The sequence below is a fragment of the Atractosteus spatula genome, chromosome 2, assembly GCF_055471065.1.
Source record: "Atractosteus spatula isolate fAtrSpa1 chromosome 2, fAtrSpa1.hap1, whole genome shotgun sequence".
Lineage (NCBI taxonomy): Eukaryota > Metazoa > Chordata > Actinopteri > Semionotiformes > Lepisosteidae > Atractosteus > Atractosteus spatula.
This window is the reverse complement of record NC_142707.1, coordinates 21152934-21173549: the sequence shown is the minus strand read 5'-3', so window position 1 is coordinate 21173549 and position 20616 is coordinate 21152934. Positions and strand designations below refer to the sequence as shown.

General features: G+C 38.5%; 2 protein-coding genes across 5 annotated transcripts in view; both read right to left on the bottom strand.

Annotated features, from left to right (window-relative positions):
- Positions 1–10983, bottom strand: part of cad (carbamoyl-phosphate synthetase 2, aspartate transcarbamylase, and dihydroorotase) — a 50096-nt gene extending 39113 nt beyond the window's left edge. For all 4 annotated transcript variants that reach the window (XM_088930004.1, XM_088930013.1, XM_088930022.1 and 1 more), the window contains exons 1-6: positions 10535–10983; positions 5905–6044; positions 5439–5568; positions 4389–4531; positions 2772–2913; positions 1539–1710 (exon numbers count right to left, since the gene is read on the bottom strand). In XM_088930004.1, coding sequence (XP_088786130.1) covers positions 1539–1710; positions 2772–2913; positions 4389–4531; positions 5439–5568; positions 5905–6044; positions 10535–10628 — 821 coding nt within the window. In that variant the 5' untranslated portion in view covers positions 10629–10983. The remainder of the gene's footprint in view (positions 1–1538; positions 1711–2771; positions 2914–4388; positions 4532–5438; positions 5569–5904; positions 6045–10534) is intronic.
- A 730-nt stretch (positions 10984–11713) lies between these two features.
- LOC148839433 (epidermal retinol dehydrogenase 2) lies at positions 11714–19354 on the bottom strand. Its single transcript, XM_088930044.1, has 6 exons — positions 18728–19354; positions 18208–18342; positions 16633–16732; positions 12811–12955; positions 12565–12690; positions 11714–12185 (listed from the first exon to the last, which is right to left on the bottom strand). The coding sequence occupies exons 1-6, from the start codon at positions 19091–19093 to the stop codon at positions 12005–12007; spliced, it is 1053 nt and encodes a 350-aa protein (XP_088786170.1). The 5' UTR covers positions 19094–19354; the 3' UTR covers positions 11714–12004.
- Positions 19355–20616: the final 1262 nt, after the last annotated feature.

Genomic DNA, 20616 nt, shown 5'->3' with positions numbered 1-20616 from the left:
ATACTGAAAAAACAAGTTCCAGAAAGAACTCGGGTGAACTGGACGTCTGTTTTATAGGGAGAGGAGAATTATATGACCTTGAGTGAAAATACCTATGCCAAGATTCAATGAAAAACAACAGACTAGTAACAGACGTGCTGTGATAAGCAGTTCTACACAATTTAACCCAACACCTGATTTAAAGGAAGGTGAGACCCATAGGTGTCGAGGGCTTGATATCTTCAGATTAGAGGTGCACAATGTATCGGAGGCCGTTATATTGTTCTCCAATAAATAATTATATTTTCCTATTATCTTCCTGATATTGGAATTACAGACGATAATTAGAACCGATAATGCAGCGCCCTATTTTTGTTTGCGCAACTGGCTTTTTTTATGTGCATGCACTGACGCACTAGACTGCGTACAGTACAGTTGCTGCAGAGTAAAAATGTCGGCGTGGTGGAACTTTTTCACCATTGTAGCAGAGGACAACAGAATTGCAATTTGCAACAAACTTTCAGCCAAAGTACAGCAAGGAGGAAACAAAGTAATGAGTTTCTATACTACTACTCTAGTCATTGGAAAACCCGTCATTACAATTTACAGAGTTTCAGCTTTCTTACACCCTCATTACACATCAACGGTGGATTATAGTCTGAACTTGTTTTAAAATGTATAAAAGTCAAATTTATCGGTTATCAGAATCTGTATCGGCCACAACAAGCTGTTAATTATTGGTTATTGTTATCGGCCCAGACATTCCATATCGGTGCATCCCTACTTCAGATACCCACCCGACAGGCACCATGTCAGTCCACAGCAAATCATTCTCTACTTTAGATACCAGCTTTGGCAACAGTAGCACTCTTTCATGGTTAAATTAAAACTGATAAAGCAGGAGTTTTGTATTGGTATTTAAAATACCAATAGCAAAATTTCCTACAGTGTTACATCTGGGCAAGTTTATTCCTGTTCATTTTTTTTTTACTTGAGCTGCCCTCCTCATTACTGCATGGATATCATGATCCTGGAGCATGGTCTTCTGCCCAATGTTTCTCTTTCCTGAGGAGCTCTTATGCTAGCCAAACTTATAGGCAACCCTTGTTTTCAAGATACTTGGTTCCCTTCAATTACTCAGGCATTTCCATTTTTTGTCCTCTACTTGTACGTTAACTACCTCATGAAACGTGATGCATATTTTTGTCCAGTTATAAACTAACCAAAGTGGCACTTTCTGAGTCAAAAAAAAAGAAAAACATCTATATTTAACTGAGTTTTCTCTTCCCATTTAGGTCAAGTCCAAAAGACAAGCAAGACAACTAGACCAGTACAGGAGAGATAATATTACAGCATACCATCTAGTATCGAGTGGGGGGTGTCTTGATTTTTGTTTTTTTACCGTAAATAAAAATAAAATTACTCAAATTACTTGTATATAAATCAATAAGAGCATGTGTTCATATATTTAGTCATTCAGCACACCTCTACCATCCTGACAGCCTGTTGCTATTGGTAATATTTCCTCCATAAAAAGGGTTACAAAAGAAGAAACTCACTTCATTTTGTAGGTCTTGGCTCCAATGACAAGAGACAGGATCTGGTGGCCCAGACAGATCCCAAACACAGGCTTGGGATTCTCTTGGAACACAACCTTCTTCACATTCTCAATCGTCTCTTTGCAAAACACCGGATCTCCAGGACCATTACTGAGGAACAAACCATCAAAGTCTGGGGGGAAAAGTGAAAAGGATGTTTTGCATTAAATAGGTTGAAACAGCTCTGGCAGAACAGCAACTAATCTAGCCACTGCTTTCAGTGAGAATATTCAATATGTAACACTAGTTTATTATTCATAATATGTAGTTTCTTTATTAATGCTTTAGCAGGTTATTTTAAATACAATTCGGAGTATATATCTTCAATTGAGTATAAAGGTTTTTCTGATAACAAAACTGTTGATTGCTGTTCCCAATTCTGTTCTGCACATAAATGTGTTAAAACAAATAATATTTCAATGCAAATAACTATTAAAAAGTACATTTGATTTCTTGTTTCACAGCCTATCATTGGTAACTTCTAACTGGTAGATCAATAAAAGTTAAACAAACATGCTTATATTGTACATTAAAATAACTATATATTCCTGACATTCAACTACCTTCCTGAAAATTCAAAATGTGGGAGATTATGAAGGATGCTGTCAAAGCTTAATGGGCACCAAGTTAACCTGGTAGTATTCTGCCGCAACTTTTTAATAAGCCACAGTGTATTCAAATAAACTGCCAAAGGCTTCCAAGATGTTCCAATGTGACATTCACATCACTCTCTTCCTATTGAACAGTAGCAGATTATGCTTATGAAACAGAATTTAAACTGCACCACCAGTACAGCCTCATACTGTGTCCCTTATCGACTGTCAGGACAGCAAGTGTCAAAGGTAAAGACAGGAATCATGAGAAACATAAAAAAGGCATTAGTGCCAGGCATATTAGGAAATCCAGTGACACTTCATGAATTCATCCGTTTGCCTACAAAGCATGTCTGGCTTTAAAAAAAGAAAAGAAACTTCCCTATAAAGACAAGCCAGAATTTGATGGATGAATGCAGTCACTGTCAAAAAGCAGGCTGGAATATATACCAGTAAACACACTGGAGTGCAATGAGAGCAAAGGAACTCTAAGAGCCCTTCCACTCAATCAACAATGCTGGCAATGGAACAGCCCCAATGGAGAATGTCGCTTGATGAAGCATGACAGGTTAGGATACAGATTGGTCAAGACTTCACTGACCTTTGCTGTCCAATGGGTAGTCCCAGGGCACCACCGTCACACAGGCCCCCCTTTGACACAGGCAGCGGATCTGATTGTGCTTAATGCCACAGTCCACCGCAGTGATCCTGACATCGCCAGTGGGGTTGAATACCTTGGGCTCCTGTTGACAAGGGAGCAAAAACAGTCGACAAATAACTAACGTCTTGAGATACAAAGCGAGAAATAAAACGTGGACTTAAGAACCCGTTTACATACAAGTCTCATTATGGAGACCGAGAAAAGAAAAAAAATAATCCTTAAAATCAGAAGTCAAAATGTTTAAGTACTCAACACAAAAAGAATTAACCGGAATAAACAAAGGGGAATAATTCAACAGTGTCTGTTTGAAAAGTAGTTAATGTTAATAATGCTCAAGAGTAAGTCTTGAATGGGACTACTTCAGACAACGCTTAGATTATTAATATGCATATTTATAAAGTTTGAAAAAACAAATGTTATACATATTCTTCATGATCTCTCAGACTGACAGCACAGACGACCAGAGCACACTTCATCAGCTCCATGTCCAAAGATAGTGAGCAACTCATCATGTGTGAAAAGATCAACACAAAGCTCTTCAATGTCCACAAGAACATTCTGAAAGGTCCCATTTTTTATTTTTACCAAATTTCACTACTTCACAGCACAGTTTTCAGAACTTCATGTTCTCCATGTACGCAATACAGACCCCACATTTTATAATTTATAAATTATTATAATAATTATAATTGAACTAAAACACTGCAGGGCTAGACTGGTCTAAGCCAACTTTATTTTAAAAGCTGCTTTTAGTACTATACGTCACAGATTAAATATTCGTATACGCTTGAAACTCGGGCCATGCTTTTTATTTGTGCAGCTAGGGGCAGGGTGGCCTACCTGCCCTGCCATAACTAATTACAGGACCACACCACTTTCCTAGGCGACTCAGCCAGTCAATAAACACAGGTGTGACCTCCACCCCTATGACAAGCCAAGAAAAGTCATGTGGAGAAGGTCTAGTCTAGTTTGATTTTAAGCTCAGCCATGTTTGAGAGCAGCATAGAATATCTTTACTACATGTAAAGTGTAAACTGTTTGAAGTGGCACTTCATTCAGCCCCTGAAAAATAAGTTAGACATGACGACACAATCTGGTCCATCTTTCTCGATTTACTAACATCTTGCCAATTGAAGAACATCATCCAGCAACTTACTGAAGGCTCCTAGTGACTCTTCAGCAACAAGAACGTTCAGAATTTTCCAGATCCCTACGATCCTGTGTGATGTTTCCTGTCCCAAATGCACTGCTCTTTATTTCCAGAGTGATACTCAAGTAGGCCTCTGGGTTGATCTCATCATTGTCTTTCACACTTTTAAATACATCTAACAAGTCCCCCATAGGCACCTTTGCTGAAGATTAAAGATGTTTAGTAGTTTTAAACTAAGATATCACTTTATCCTAAAAAAATATAGCTAGTAATGATATCCTCTTTAAATATTTGTACCACAATGAGCCTCCATCACCATCACTCCCACCTGTCCCTTGGGACCAGCCTGTCACTAGTCAACCTGATTTGCCAACTTCTTGGTGATTACTTCAAAAAAATGCAATTACCTTCATAGAGACTTCTTTGACGAGGTTCCTTGTGTCTGGGTTGTCAAATGGAATGTTCTCAACTGGTGTTCCCTCCAACACAAGCTTCCCCAGCATGGTCCCCTTCTCACGAATCTTTTTGGTCAGACTCCTGGTGTCCACTCCTGCAGCAGATAAAAGCATACACAAGAATTTACATATTCAAAGAAGACTTTCTGGAGAACAAAATCTCTTATCTTGGGCATTTTTTATTAATATTTATTGCTTTGTTAATGCACCATTTCTGGATATGAACTGTAAACAAAATCATAGTGTTTCAAAGAAAGAAGATTGAAAGGTGCAGTTTAGTGGCCCAAAACGAACTGTAATAGTCAGTCTAGATAAAAGCCCAAAATTATAAAGGATGATAAATCTTTAATAGACCATTCTTCCTTTCCTTGTAGGACTTACATAAGAAAACAAACTTCTGGTGTCAACAGGAAAAAATACCTGGTCCCGGTGTCACATTTATAACAAAGTTCACAAATAAAAGCGGTCCACTCTGCCCGTCTAACTCATTTAGTTTAAACCTGATTTGCCAACACTGCACACCAACTTGATGACCAGATTTCTGGGAATAACCTGCATTCTGTCTACTAACTTTCCCTATACCACTGAAAATCCTTGATGGCATTTACCTCCGTTTTCCTCATTTGTATGTCAAATTGCATATAGAAAATCCTAAATGTGTTTTGTTTGACTTCTCATGACATTAGCATCCTGAATTATAAAAAACCTCATTCCCTGGTACACACCTCTTAGGGATGTACTAACAGGCAGCACAGAAGACTTTAGAATAGAATAATCTTGAACTCTGCACCCTGTAACCTGAGTGAACAGGTTACAACATGTATACCAGACTTCAGAGACCTTACAGGGACCTCATGTTTCCAGCCTGTGGTACTAATTACCATTATTAAATCAGAAGTCAAACTGCCTATTGTTTTTGGTTTTAATCAGCAGATTGACGTATTACAAGTAACAAATAACCAAAATGTTTCTGTAAAGTCTGCTACTTTGGGGTCAACGTACCTTCAAGCCCAGGAATTCCTTGCTCTTTCAACCATTGGTCCAGAGACATAGCAGAGCTCCAGTGACTTGGGTTCCAGGAAACCTCCCCAACAATAAGGGCAGCAACATGGATTTTAGAAGACTCAAACCACTGCAGGTTAAACACCAAAACAACACGGTTATTGCAATTAAGATATGAAAAGAGCAGTTTAGAACTACTCTATAACAAAGCGGAAAAAATTACTTAAAATGCTACACCTTCTCAGTAAGGAACAGAATCTTACTTGACAAGTTCACCAGAGATCAGCAACTAAGTAAACCTGACAGCACCACAAATGGTACCACTGAAAGATTTATTTTTTAAATTCAATTCTGACACATAAAGATGAAGTATGCTTCCGTCAGTTACTGAACATTCATATTAGAAAATATGTGCTATTCATTGGTTAGCAGATGTTAGCTTGAGCGTTCCAAATTCCCCACATACCTTGCTAAGGCCAGAGTCTTCCTCTTCATCCTTCGGGATGCCATAGTTGCCAACCGGCGGGTATGTGAGAGTGAGAATTTGAGATTTGTAAGACGGATCTGTCAGTGCTTCCGGATAGCCAACCATGCCAGTTTGGAACACTGGGGAAAAGAAGGAATTAGTCTCAAATATAAGCACTGAAGAAAAACAGTTTTCCCCTCTTTTGGTAGTTTCAAAATTCCTTTTAATCAGTTTAAAAAAAACTCCAAAATAAAAATAAAGTCAGACATGAAAGAGGATCCCTCCCCTGCAGGACTATTACCTTCATTAGGAAGGCACAGAACACCCTACAGGAGTGTCCTACATTTCCACCTACAGTTGTGCTGAGTAATTCAGTCATATGGCAAGGGATCCATCTTTTCTCTTTAATTAGGAAGCATTAACAATGTATTATTATGTATCAGCTTTGCTTATTTTGGCATTCTTCCTAAGAGCCACAAAAATAAATCAGACTAATTTAGACAATTACAAAAAACAGCATCAGGGACTGTAATAATGTTTACAGGTAACCCAATCTCCTTTTTAAGAATGAAGATAAGAAGAAGCAGGTCTGCAAATCACAGAAGGCCATTTGGCCTACCTGGCTCATGTGGTTTTTAGTAGATACATGATTCAAGGATTTAATCCATCTTGTAAGAAACAACATGGTTTCAGCATCTTGTTCCAGACTCTCACAACACTTTGCGCAAAACAGTGCATTGTGTTGTTAACTATGCAGTGCTCCTTACCGACTCCTGGAATGATTTTCACCATTAAATCCGAATAATACTATAGGGATTTTTACGTTTATCTTAAAATTATTTTTTAATTTAAACCTGTTTTTTTTGTCATTGTAAACATCAAGAACAGTAATACAGTTATTCTACAAGGAATAAACAAGATACTATTACTAAATCAAAAATTCAAGGGAACTTGTTTACTGGTAGAGTTCTAAGGGACCTACATTTATAATTTAGGCTACAGACAACACAGAAAAAACACCAGAGTGTAACATAAATAAAAACACTGAAGATTAATCAGGAAAGGCATGGGACAACACTGTCAAACTCTTACTAAATCAGAAGCATCTTAGATGAATGATGAAGAAGAAGGGACAAGAAGCAAAACTGGACTCAATCTGATTCTATGGAACAGGGAATTTTTTTCTTCTGTCATGCTGGCGGAGGTGGCAGATGTCCAAGTCACAAGCTATCTGCTATGTAGTCATAACATCCATGCCAGCAAGTTCCTGGAGTTCAGTTTTTTTTTTTACTCACTTTCTACATTTCAACAGGGGGGCTATTTGACTAAACACCAACAACTGCTCCACATTGAGAGCCACATTGCACCAAGGCAATTCTCAAAACCACTAGATCACCTAGGTCTAAAGTGACTACTAAAATCCAGTAATCGACAAGGAAGAACAGAATTTTTATTTAACGGACAAATCCTACCTTCAAATAAACAAAAGGTCCCAGGTCATACTGAAGAAGCTCCACAGTGTGTACGTGGCATTGGAAAGGAATCAAGAGTTGTGTAATACATGAAAAAAGAGCTCACTTTTACAAGTTCACAGTAAGTGCCCACACAAACATCTGACAGAGAATCTAAAGAAATTATTCACTGAAATAATCATAGGAAATCAGAAAAATAAAGATGCCTTTAATTTTTAAATGAGGAAAGTTGTAAAATTGGTAGTGCAACCTCACCTTCCTCGAGATGCAAAGCTTGAGAAATAACTACATATCCCTACCCAGAACCTATATTTAATGCATTGTACAGTATGCATTTCTGCCAACTAACACTAAAGTAAGGTCGAGATATTGGAATTTGACATTATAACGTTACAGAGATTATAACATTACCTATGTTATACTTAAACCCTACAACCTTAGAACTGTTACAGACAGAAAATATTACTGTATCTTAATGCTGCATTTAAAACAAGCAAAATTCCAATATAATCTTGACCTTAACTCAGTGCCAGTTGGCAGAAATGCATACTGTACAATGCATTAAAGCTAGCTTCTTCAATACCTTGCTTATTTGTTGCTAATTTTCATTTGGGACATCAGTTACCTTGTATTTGTTAGAGTATATATTGTGCTGGGTGTTTACAAACATGCTCATTGAATGTCTTGAGGCCTTGCCCATTTATTAAAATAATCTTTCACAACACCATGCACAACCTAAAATGGCCAAAGTGTTCCCATCTCTTTCTGGTCAGACCTGTTTTTTTTTTCTCTACCCTTCCATGGAAATTGTTTGGAAAGAGCTAGGCCATGAGCTCCCAGTCTTGGAGCAGATACATGGACCAGCATGTGTGTCACCAGGACCAGAACTCATCACCACAGGCACCATCGTGCTCTGCCACACACCACATGCAGTATGTGGCTATTATATAAAATAGCTCAGGTGGGTAGCTGCGTCAGCATGCGTAGGCTGCAAAGGAACAGGTAATGGGTTTATTCCATGCTGAAAAGAAAAGAAAGGAAATGCAATGTTTTGGCTGTGAAGCCTTCTCACACACCTGAAGAAGGCCTCTCAGCCGAAACGTTGCGTTTAATTCTTTTCTTTTCAGCGTGGAATAAACCTGTTACGTGTATTATAGAAAATGCCAGGGAATCTGCAGGTTTCTAGGTCAGAGGACCTAAATCCCCATTCCGGAGCCCCACACACCTGCTGATTTTCATAACAGCCAAGATGAATGACCTTATTAAAGCATTAAAAGGACTGACAAGTTTCTTGAATGAAACTGTTGACACTTATGAAATACAATATGGCAACCTCCAACATGTAAATGGTAACTTCAAACTTATTTAAGAGTTGAGAACAGTCAGAGTTAGAATTATTCCTATTTTTGAATCCTTTAGGGGTTTAAGGTGTAAGAGGGAATGGGTCGAACAAAAACCAGCACGTGTGTGTGTGTGTGGGCCTCCAACACCAGGATTGGGAACCCTTCTTCTATGTCTTTAAAATCTTCAAAAGCTGGGAGAAGATGGCAAAGTAGTCCAATTACACCAACAGCCTGGTTTTGGTTGTGAAGAGCCGAGACGGAGTAAATCCATGCAGATACACTGGCCCTCCACATCCAAAGCTGAAACACCCTGAGGTAACATATGGAGATTATTCCAATTGCCAAAGGTCAGAGATATTCACTCCTAGTCCTGGAGAACTGTCTCCTAGATTTCATGTCTTCGTAAATTCCAGTGGTCCCGTCTTATCTCAAGGGCTAACCGATAACTTGATTGATCTGCTTGCTTGCTTGCTTAGACTTTTAACTTGTTTCTTCAGTCAGTCCAGAGTTTCAAAAACACCCTTCTTCAAGGATACAGTTTCCAACAGCTTCAAAAACATTGATTAAAACTATTCAACCTCCAACAACCTTTATCCTGTGTAAAAACAAGATTTTACCCAGCCTCTCCCCGACTTGCTCATCATTCCAGCTCTTACTAGTTGGCCACCATGACCAAAAGACAAATTGGAATTGCACTATATCAGCCACTTCCACAGTGAGCATATTTCATATTGCAGAGCACCAACAGGGTACAAGTCAGGAAAAACCTTAAATAGGGCAGTTCGGAAACTAAGAAAATTGATAAATGGTTAATTCCAAGTACAGATCCCTTTAAACCTTTTAAGGGCTGAAGGAAGATTGACATTTATGCCCAAACAGAAAATTGAAATCAATTAGCCTGTGAAGCACAAACCACAAGACACAATGTTCCCCGAGGCCAAGGGCTGGGAACCCCTGGATTGAGAACCGGCATCAGGCAGTACAGAAATTAAAAGGAGCACATGTGAAACAGGAAAGCATGTTATCTTTCTATTTTAATTATAGTTTCAGTTACCTTACTATAAGAGGGCTCTGCCCATTTAGTTACCAGCTGCAACTGGTAGCCCTAACCTAAACCAACAAGCACATGTGGTACAGAGGAATGATGCAATAAACTTCCAGCGAAAACTTTTGATTTATAGATCCCAGAGTCGCCCACCTTCAAAATGCGTTCAAAGGATGGCCACAAAGAGCAATCAAGCAAATTTACAAGAAACGATGAGACTGTTGTTAATTCTTTGTCACAAAGTGGACATGCTACTCACTTCAAAATTTTGGGGGATATTTATCAAAGCGTTGTCTCGTTGGTTAAAAAAAAACAAAATATTATGCAATTTTAAAAGACAATATGGCACGATTTTGTATTACTAAATGTAATTAGCATTGCATCCGATACAGTGTTTTATACCAGTTTCCACGCCAGCGATACTCTCTTTATTATCAATTCGCCATATTATCAAGTACTCCATAGTTCTTTCCATAAAGTATTTTAAGACTGCGGAACAGTCCCTTTGTGCTGTTCACAGAGCACATTTAAACTTGCAGCGCGAAAACTGAACTGCGATATGACTGGAGCACTATTTCAACTATTTTTGCAGTTAAAAAACGGGTTCTCAAAAGTAAGACTCTGCCCAGTAGTAACCCTTAATTATATACAATGCAATACATGTTCTATGCTGCACTTACTTAACCTTTTTTAGACGTACACCCTTTTACATCCTACGTAAAACCCATCCCCCTTAAAAGAGAAAACAATACAACCAGACAGTGACTTACCAACTTCACCAGACACTGAAGTTTGCGATCCAAAAAGGCGGCCTTTAAAAACTGTACCGTCTTCCAACACGAGGGAAGCCATTTTCGCTGTCATTGTTCTATATGTCGTCTGTTGTTCTAAATACTGTCTTCAGATCCTAAATCCCGATTTCGCCGTAAGTATTGTTTTAAATAATATGCGCAATTAGCCAACCCTGTCTGGCCTAAACGTGCATCCGACTTTGCAGCTCTGCAAGACTCCACGTGAACAACCACACTGCGTACTGTATAATCTGGAGGCTTAGTATTTCGCTTCCAGAGTGGAAATCGGTTGCGAATAAATGCGAAACAACTAATAACTGTTAAACGTACAATACCGGAAAACGATATGAGTTCTGAAGAAAGTTTCCAGATTGTGATAGGTAACCCGGAGCCCACACTGCACCACTCGGCAGCCACAACAGTGTGGGACCTCTCTTTCCAATCACACAGTGCTTGTATCTGTGCGTCGCCCTACCTCGTGACTACGTGATTTGGAATAGGAGGAGAGAACAGGTTGTCAGAGATTACGGTTTATTAAATAATAAAATTCAACGGGACTCTTAACAGCTGAAGCATAATCACAGAACATTATTGTTTTCAAGGTACCAGAACGGAAAATCTGAATCTTAATGGTAAATTGGTGTTCAATTGAAATCGCACGTTATCATCATAATTTAAGACAGCAACATTACCAGTCTGTAGACTGTTCTTGTCAGATCTCAGAAATTAAGCAAGACTGGGAGACCTCCAGTTTGTGATTCAGATGGTGTTTACTCTTACTATTGTTAACTGAATAGAACTGAATGAGGGAGCAAAGAGGCAGTACTAAGTAGTGACAACAGTTAGGATGTCATAGGATGGACAGCTGGGAAGGAAATGATCATTGCTGTGTTTTCTGCTGAAACTGAAGCCATGAGCTTGCCTCAAACAGAAGATATAAAATAGAACAAACAAAACGTGAACAAACAGAAGATATAAGATATAAAATAGCTATTTACATTTATCCATTCTTTCTGTTCACATTTGGGGAAATTCACCCTTTAACACCATATTCTTTAGGTTCCTTTTGCTTTAGGCAGTGTACATCTGTCGTATATATCCTGCTATAGACATTGCATGTGAGCTATGGGCAAACTGAATGACCATACAAATTGACCACACAAAATCCTGATTTATTACAATCCCAAAAATAATTTATATTAAACTTCATTTGATGTCGGTTTTTACATATGACAGCTATTCTGTTTAATTCCATGATAACAGTGCCCAAATTTCATCATTTGAAGAAATAAAATTTATTAATCGACCATTTTCAATTCTCCTCAGTTATACATGACAGTGTCTTGATTACTCTTTATTTCGCAACTGTATTCTTTATGAAGCACTATCTAAAAAAAACAATTCAGTTAAAATATAGATGCTCATATTCCCTTGACAGGTTTTTGTTGTCTAGTTATACTCTGTTGTCCATGTTTCCTCAAGGGTGCAGTTCTGCTTTGGAAACTGTGTCTGTGTTTCAGGTTCTCTGTAGCTTTCTGGTGGTGATACAGGGATGCCTCTGAATTTATCCATTAAGTCCAAACCCCCAAAGAAATTAATAAATATGATCCCAAGTTTGGCTGGCATAAAACTGAAACAAAGTAGAAATAATAATGTTTTTAGTTTCAGTTACTATATATGTAAAGATAGTTAAAACAAATTAATCATAGGCACACTAAGAACAATTAGATGTAAATCAAAAGTAAGAATATTAACTAGTTGTTCATCCAATTGATTTACCAAATAGCTCATTAATATTCACTCCCATAATTCACTCTGACTGCTGCTCTTGACTCCCACCCTAACCTTGAAAGGATGTTCATACAAATATAAACAGGTCAGGTTACAATTTGCCTTAGTTAAAGGCATAATTCATGTCAACAGTAGAGTGACTCTAGCCTTTATTCTTAACTACACTGACTCCATGTGCAATAATGATACACAGCTATGTTGATGTATTTCATCATTACCTTTTCAGGGCCATCAGAAAGTACAAACTGCAAGGTAGCAGTAAATACATTTTCTCTCTGAGGATTGCATCAACGATCTCCTCAGCAGCTTTGTGCTTATCCATAATTGGCAGGAATGAAGGCCACCTTCAAAGAACAAAAGGAAGACATGATAAGCATTTATAACCTCATGGCATACACTATAAATTAGCATTTTTTTTCAATTTCTTTACTAATGCTCGCATTCAGAACACACTCATAACTTACTTCGTCTGGCAGCCTGCAAACATGGTCGTATTGATCAGGTAAGGGCATACAATAGTTGTTTTAATGCCTTCTTTCCTCAGAACCAGGAGCTCCAAAGCAATTGATTCTGCAAAACCTACAGCAGCAAACCTGCTTGCACAATAATCTGTGAATAAATCAAACATCAGTTCAGGTTACAAAATGTTATTTTCAAATTCCCTGTTTTGTTGTAGTGATGTGGTTTCAAAACAATAGTAAAGCTGGTTTTCTTTTTAACTGAGCTGTCAGTCACATAATTGAACCCTCAAATGACCGAATAATAAGAACTCTTAAACTCTTTCCACCCATAGACATGTTAGAGGTTGTGTTTTAATGCAAAAGCTCCAAATTTTCAGAAAAAAAACCCTGCAAATGTTCCTAGCAAGCAACATGTTATTGATTAAGGATTCAATTTAGTAGAGCCAGCAGGTGTGTGGAAGCTCAGGAGCTCAGTGCTGGGAATCTCCATTTTAATAATAATAATAATAATAATAATAACAATTGCTTACACTTACTGTATATAGCACTTTTCCAGACACTCTACTCAAAGCACTTACACTACAGGTAATGGGGATTCCCAATGTGCAGCTGGATGATGCTACGGCAGCCACAGTGCACCAGTATGCTCACCGCACATTAGCTAACACTGGAGGAGAACAGAGTTCTAAAGCCAATTTACAGATGGGGATTAGTAGGAGGCCATGATTGCTACAGGCCAATAGGAAATTTGGCCAGGATGCCAAGGTAACACACCTACTCTTTTCAGGAAACACCCTGGGATTTTTATTGACCATAGAGAGTCAGGACCTCGGTTTTACATCTCATCCGAAGGACGGCGCCATTTTATAGTATAGTGTCCCTGTCCCTATACTAGGGCATTAGAACCCACACAGACTGCAGGGTGCGCGCCCCCTACTGGCCCCACTAACACCTTTTCCAGCAGCAACCTTAGCTTTTCCTAGGACATCTCCCATTCAGGTACTGATCAGGCTCACACCTGCTAAACTTCACTGGGTTGTCAGTTGTGAGTTGCAGGGTGATATGGCTGCTGGCTAATTTTAGTATATATTACCAGCCTTAATATAATGGCATGATGCCAGTCCAATTGTGCAGGACTGCCTGCACTACACTGAAATTTCCTGCTCCATCACTTTCCTGCTCCTACACAATGTCCAATCTGTCCATGTACTGTATACCTACAGTGGTGTGAAAAAGTGTTTGCCCCCTTCCTGATTTCTTATTTTTTTGCATGTTTGTCACACTGAAATGTTTCAGATCATCAAACAAATTGAAATATTAGACAAAGATAACACAAGTTAACACAAAATGCAGTTTTTAAATGAAGGTTTTTATTATTAAGGGAAAAAAAAATCCAAACCTACATGGCCCTGTGTGAAAAAGTGATTGCCCCCTAAACCTAATAACTGGTTGGGCCACCCTTAGCAGCAACAACTGCAATCAAGCGTTTGCGATAACTGGCAATGAGTCTTTTACAGCGCTGTGGAGGAATTTTGGCCCACTCATCTTTGCAGAATTGTTGTAATTCAGCCACATTGGAGGGTTTTCGAGCCTTAACCGCTTTTTTAAGGTCATGCCACAACATCTCAATCGGATTCAGGTGAGGACTTTGACTAGGTCACTCCAAAGTCTTCATTTTGTTTTTCTTAAGCCATTCAGAGGTGGACTTGCTGGTGTGTTTTGGATCATTGTCCTGCTGCAGAACCCAAGTGCGCTTCAGCTTGAGGTCATGAACAGATGGCCGGACATTCTCCTTCAGGATTTTTTGGTAGACAGCAGAATTCATGGTTCCATTTACCACAGCAAGTCTTCCAGGTCCTGAAGCAGCAAAACAGCCCCAGACCATCACACTACCACCACCATATTTTACTGTTGGTATGATGTTCCTTTTCTGAAATGCTGTGTTACTTTTACGCCAGATGTAATGGGACACACACCTTCCAAAAAGTTCAGCTTTTGTCTCATCAGTCCACAGAGTATTTTCCCAAAAGTCTTGGGGATCATCAAGATGTTTTCTGGCAAAACTGAGACGAGCCTTTATGTTCTTTTTGCTCAGCAGTGGTTTTCGTCTTGGAACTCTGCCATGCAGGCCATTTTTGCCCAGTCTCTTTCTTATGGCCGGCCACTCCTGGGAAGGTTCACCACTGTTCCATGTTTTCACCATTTGTGGATAATGGCTCTCACTGTGGTTCGCTGGAGTCCCAAAGCTTTAGACATGGCTTTATAACCTTTTCCAGACTGATAAATCTCAGTTACCCTGTTTCTCATTTGTTCCTGAATTTCTTTGGATCGCAGCATGATGTCTAGCTTTTGAGGATCTTTTGGTCTACTTCACTTTGTCAGGCAGGTCCTATTTAAGTGATTTCTTGATTGAGAACAGGTGTGGCAGTAATCAGGCCTGGGTGTGGCTAGAGAAATTGAACTCAGCTTTCCAAAGATGTGATAAACCACAGTTGATTTATGTTTTAACAGGGGGGGCAATCACTTTTTCACATAGGGCCATGTAGGTTTGGATTTTTTTCCCCTTAATAATAAAAACCTTCATTTAAAAACTGCATTTTGTGTTTACTTGTGTTATCTTTGTCTAATATTTCAATTTGTTTGATGATCTGAAACATTTCAGTGTGACAAACATGCAAAAAAATAAGAAATCAGGAAGGGGGCAAACACTTTTTCACACCACTGTATATTAAAACTTGACATGCCACTTGTTCCTGCGTTTGCTTAAACATTGATTATTATGTTAAATTCATTACCAGAAATCAGAGCCTTGATAGAGGGAGTTCAACAGAGCCCGCTTTTTTCACTCTCACTCAATGCGAGAGAATCTCAGAGACAGGGCATCCATTAAACCAACTCTCAGATTCTAAAGACGACGCAACTGCTTATGTACGTACACCTTTTTTGCATCAAAAACGCAATTCATTTTACAAAAGGCTATTTATTCTAATTATTGTTTTTCACTATTTGTTATCATATTTCAGGAGTCTAGTTAAGCACATCCTGTCCTCTACCTCCGAGTCCCACTCCCTTTCTACTTCCTCTTTTCCACTGTTTATCATTTGCTCTCTGTTAGTAACTTTTTCTCATTATCGTTAGTCTGCTAAGCTTCTCTGAGTCAAGGCTAAGTGCTTGGTCTGCAGAGCCCGATCCTTTCAAACACAATTTGCTTTGCACAGTAACATCTATGAGGTTATCCATTACTTTGCACTCAACAATGCCTGATATTTCCAAATTCAAGAGGACGTTGTTGTAGATCTGCTGCAATCCCATGTACAGTATTTCTACTGCTGCATTATTCAGATGTAAAAGTAAAATCTCATTGGAGTTTCTAGTTTCTTGCTGATGACAGGCTTTTACAACTCCTCACAACGTATATAAAACTATACAACACTTTATCGACTAATGAACTCAAAATAATTTTAACCAAGACATAACCTTAAAAACCACTTAACACATGCATATTTTAGAGAGGAAAAACAACGATCTTTTGCACTGATATAATCAGATGTGCATTGCCTGACTAACACAGACTAAACTTCAAATCCTCGTTTGCTAATCCTTATCTGACCAACAAATGGGTATTCTAAGCAAGTAGAGTGGCAGTCAAGGATATATTTATGTTTGCCAATAGAAAATGAAGTGAAAAATCAGGTGTGTCAGGCGAAATAAAAAAATCACGTTATTCATGACCTGAAGTTGCTTTTAGTACATTTCATACAGCTGAGATGGACTGTGACGCTAAAACACCAGGAGAGTAATGAGAGGAAAAATGCATTCACTTGCCTGCTAAACCATTCATCGCAAAGAGCCCCCCATGGCAAGCTATACACACAAGGTGGCCATGGTTCTGAGAAACCATGCCTGGTAAAAATGCCTTGTATGTCTGTAAGTTGGAGATAGAAAGAAAAATTGGTAACAGAAGTATCAAGAATTGTGATGCTACATAGGCAAGGTTTAAAATAAGCTATGGCTTCTTATTAAGCGTGCCATTGAACAACAGAGTCTGTGCATGCTTTAGGTCACTTGATAGTCTGAAAATATAGTGCTTCCTAGGGTGCATTAATAGAAAAAATATATTGTTTTTAAATACAAGAACTGGGGGTTTCCAACTGGCCTGTGGCAAGTTGATTAAAGAGGTTCTGGTAGGAGCCCTCTAAAATACAGGAAATTTTGACTTGGATCCTGAAGAGGAAAAGGAAGAAAACATGAACCTCCTAGGCATTTCAGGCCTAGAGACTAGAAAGTACACAACCGTGATCCTAGCCAAGAGGTGCCTTGTGAGGCCAAAAGGAAATAGCTTACAATTATTTTATTAGCTGGGCTATATAAGCTCCATAGACCTCTGGAGAAAAGAACAATCTGAGTCAGTAGTAGATGACTGACTATTGATTTGTTAATACTGTGTGTACAGTAAGTTGTGGCACACAAATTAAGATGGAATTAAGGAGAAAATATGAGTAAAAGTAGTATCAGAGTGTCTCTTTACTAGTTCACCAGTAAAACTAGTACTAGTTTGGGTGTCATGTATTCACTGTTGTTATACCAAAACTCCCTATGCTGTATTTTCTTTTGTTTTTCCATTTTCCTAGAGTCACAAATCTGATCTTGTTAAAACAGAATCATACTCACCTTCATGTAGTTGTAGTTATAAAGAAAGCAAGCAAAATGCTAGCTGTGTTTCAACACAGCTCTATTATTATCTTAAAACAAAATTAATCCACTCACTCTTGTAAAGGAATCCCACATATATTGCAAGAAAAGCTGTCTACACAGTTTGTTTGTAGCAATTACTGTATATTACATCAGTGCCAGTAAGTTTTGAGGTTTTGACCACAATCTAGGTTAGCTTTATGTGGATTTATATATTCCAAAGTGTTAAAGAAGGTGTTAATCTTAGGCTTGATTTGCTTTGTGCAGCAAGTGTAACATAAAATTTGCTCTGCACTTTTACTCCATTTGTTAACTGGAGTTAATGCGCCATTATACTAAATACCCAGACTTGGGCAGAGAAGATTACCAAGGAACCTGAAACAAATATTCAAAATCCTCAAAGTCAATGACAAAGTCCACCCGGTGGATTTCGTCAGAACAAACAGTGAAATACGAACCAGAAGACACAAGTGGAAACTATGTGGAAGTGCATGCAGAATATAGACCAGGCACCACCTCTTTACACAAAGGGTTGTGGGAGTATGGAGAAAGCTATCCATCCATATTGTTGAAGCCAATACTTCTTTTAAGAAGTGGTTAAGATCCTTGAGTCAATTAACTACTAATCAGGCATTGGCCAAGATGGGCTGAATGACCTCTGCTTGTCTGTAATCTTTCTTGTGTTATTATTTGACCAAATGCACTCACCCAGAAATGAGCTTCCACATTAACTTTAAGTGTTCTTTCCACAAGATTGTCAGGGGCATCAGTAAAATTATACTTTCCTGTAACAATTCCCGCATTGTTCACTAAGATGGATACATCGCCAACGTCACGTTTCACCTATTGACATAATAGCAGAAAAGGAAACATCTTACCACACAAAAACAGAAAAAATAAAACCAATGACATACTGTACAGGGTTTTTATCACTTTGGACAACCTTTGAACAGTAATGTCCAAAATGTAAATTTCAATAAGTAAAAGTAAAGCTGTAATTCACGTTTAAACCTACTACAGATGTTTTACAACTAATAAGGCTTAAGGGAAAAAAGCATGAGTTTATGTCAAACAAGTAAATTCACACATTGCAGTACATTTTTTTCATTTGATTTTTGAAATAAAACAGATTACCACAAAAAGGTGTGTCAGTTAAAACACAATTTATGTATTATGTTATGTCATTTGTAAGCAGTTTATTGTCACAACTTTTAGTTCTACTACTTACTTGTTCAGCAACCTTGTAGACCTCTGTGCGTTGACTGCAGTCACAGACGTATGCATAAACTCTGACATCCAAACTGTCCTGCAGCTCTTTAGTGGTTATCTGAAGAGCTTCCCAGTTTGTGTCCCAAAGGATCAGGGTGGCTCCAAGTTGGCCGAGCTGCTCTGCTATGAGCTTCCCAATGCCCTGGGCTGCACCCGTTACCAGGACAATCTCCCCTTCCACATCCTTCCTGGGGGGCTGGATAAACAGTCGTGCAAAGGCTTCAAAAAAATAGAAGACAGTCCCAATAATTAAAATGAAAAATTCTTTCACAGACTGTAGACTTATCATCACCCTCTCAATGCAGTGAATTATGTAGTTATGCATCCCTGCAGACTTCCTTTGAGTTGAGCTTCTCTTACTTGTGTTGCTTTCTTCACTTCTTTGACAAAGCTCTTAGATCTTAGATCAGGGCAAAAATGACAAATGGACTCCTTTAGTCATAATCTTTCCTGGCTTCTTAGACAATCCAGCCTGATACGTGATGTCATTATTTTCTGAACACAAAAATCTAACATTTGGGTCGTGACTGTTTTCCCATGCTCAATATTAAGCTCCAGTACTGTCGTCTGCGTATGTGTGGTATATTTTTACCAAGGAATCCACGTTGTGTCACATTGCTCATCGAATAACCCCATGCCTGGAGGACATTCAAAAGTTAACTTTAAATAGCCTGCTTAAGCAATGCTCTTACAACACTCTCAACCATAACACTGCCAAAAAAACACATCAGAGAAGTACAAAAGGGGTCTCCAATACTGTGTTTAAATATAAAGCAAAAAGATAGTAAGGGAAACTTCACAGAAAAATCTGTTATTCCTATACACAGTATATATGTGAAAATAAGCAACCCTTGTCAGTAAAGTCAACTTAAGCTTGCATTTCATAGATTGTAGAGGTTCAAAAGCTTTATGTACAGGTAATTTTGGTATAGTAACTCAACATCGCTTGACCTGAACACAAGCATTTTCCATTACTGAGTGTGTAAACATTAGATAAAAACTAGAATTTATGATTTCCTTTTTTATGACTCTTTCTAACATAATTTTCTTTTATCCAGAGGTGAGCAGCTGCAGTGTGTACACAGACTGTGGGGTCGGTTTGCTGGTCGTCACCACTGACAATCAGTACTAGACTGCACCAGTGGTACTGTAGTTTATCACAGTGCATTGTCAGAGCTCTGCTTATGATCCAAGGACACTGTCTGGCTATTGTTACCTCTGTATCAGAAGGTGACACCTAAGAGTATTTAGATGATGATAATTCACATTGTGTGCTCAGCATTTTGTAGCAAATGCAGCCTAAATAAACAACTCCATGCTGGCTAATGTCTGTAATCATATGACTTAAACAAAAACAGGGCCTCAATGTCAAGTCCTTGTGATCAGTACATGTACAGCAGTCTTCTCAAAGTCCAGGAATTTTTTCTAATTTAAACTGGTAGTTGTCATTCATCCTCAGTGGGTATTTTGGAGGACGCCAAGCCCACTAGAGAGCAAAATCAGCATCCATAGTGCACTTTTCTGACAAATCTGCACAGTCGGTTCAGAACGGAAATCTCAGTTTGACAATAAAAAATATGATCACCAAACCTGAATCAGCATTATATGGAATGGAATGACAGTGAAAGCGCAGGTCATACTGTTTTTATAAATGACATTATCCATCTTCCTGAATTATGAACTATTCTGCTTACCATGAGTCGCAAGCTTATTTGTTAGCATACACTCAGGTGTAATACCAGAGTTATTTCTTGCATTCTTTTGGCTCTACACACTAGCAGCAGTCAATGAACTGTTCAAGACAAAGTTGAAGTCAACAATCTTGCCTCCATACACGTATAGGTAGAT

Bases quoted from the DNA above. Each gene is read 5' to 3' on its own strand.
- LOC148839433 (XM_088930044.1), bottom strand. From the start codon at position 19,093: ATGCATAACTACATAATTCACTGCATTGAGAGGGTGATGATAAGTCTA. The intron at 16,733-18,207 runs GTGAGTGCATTT...TCCAACTTACAG, and splicing joins ATGTGGAAGCTCATTTCTGG to ACATACAAGGCATTTTTACC. The intron at 12,956-16,632 runs GCAAGTGAATGC...ATTTATTCACAG, and splicing joins TGCGATGAATGGTTTAGCAG to ATTATTGTGCAAGCAGGTTT.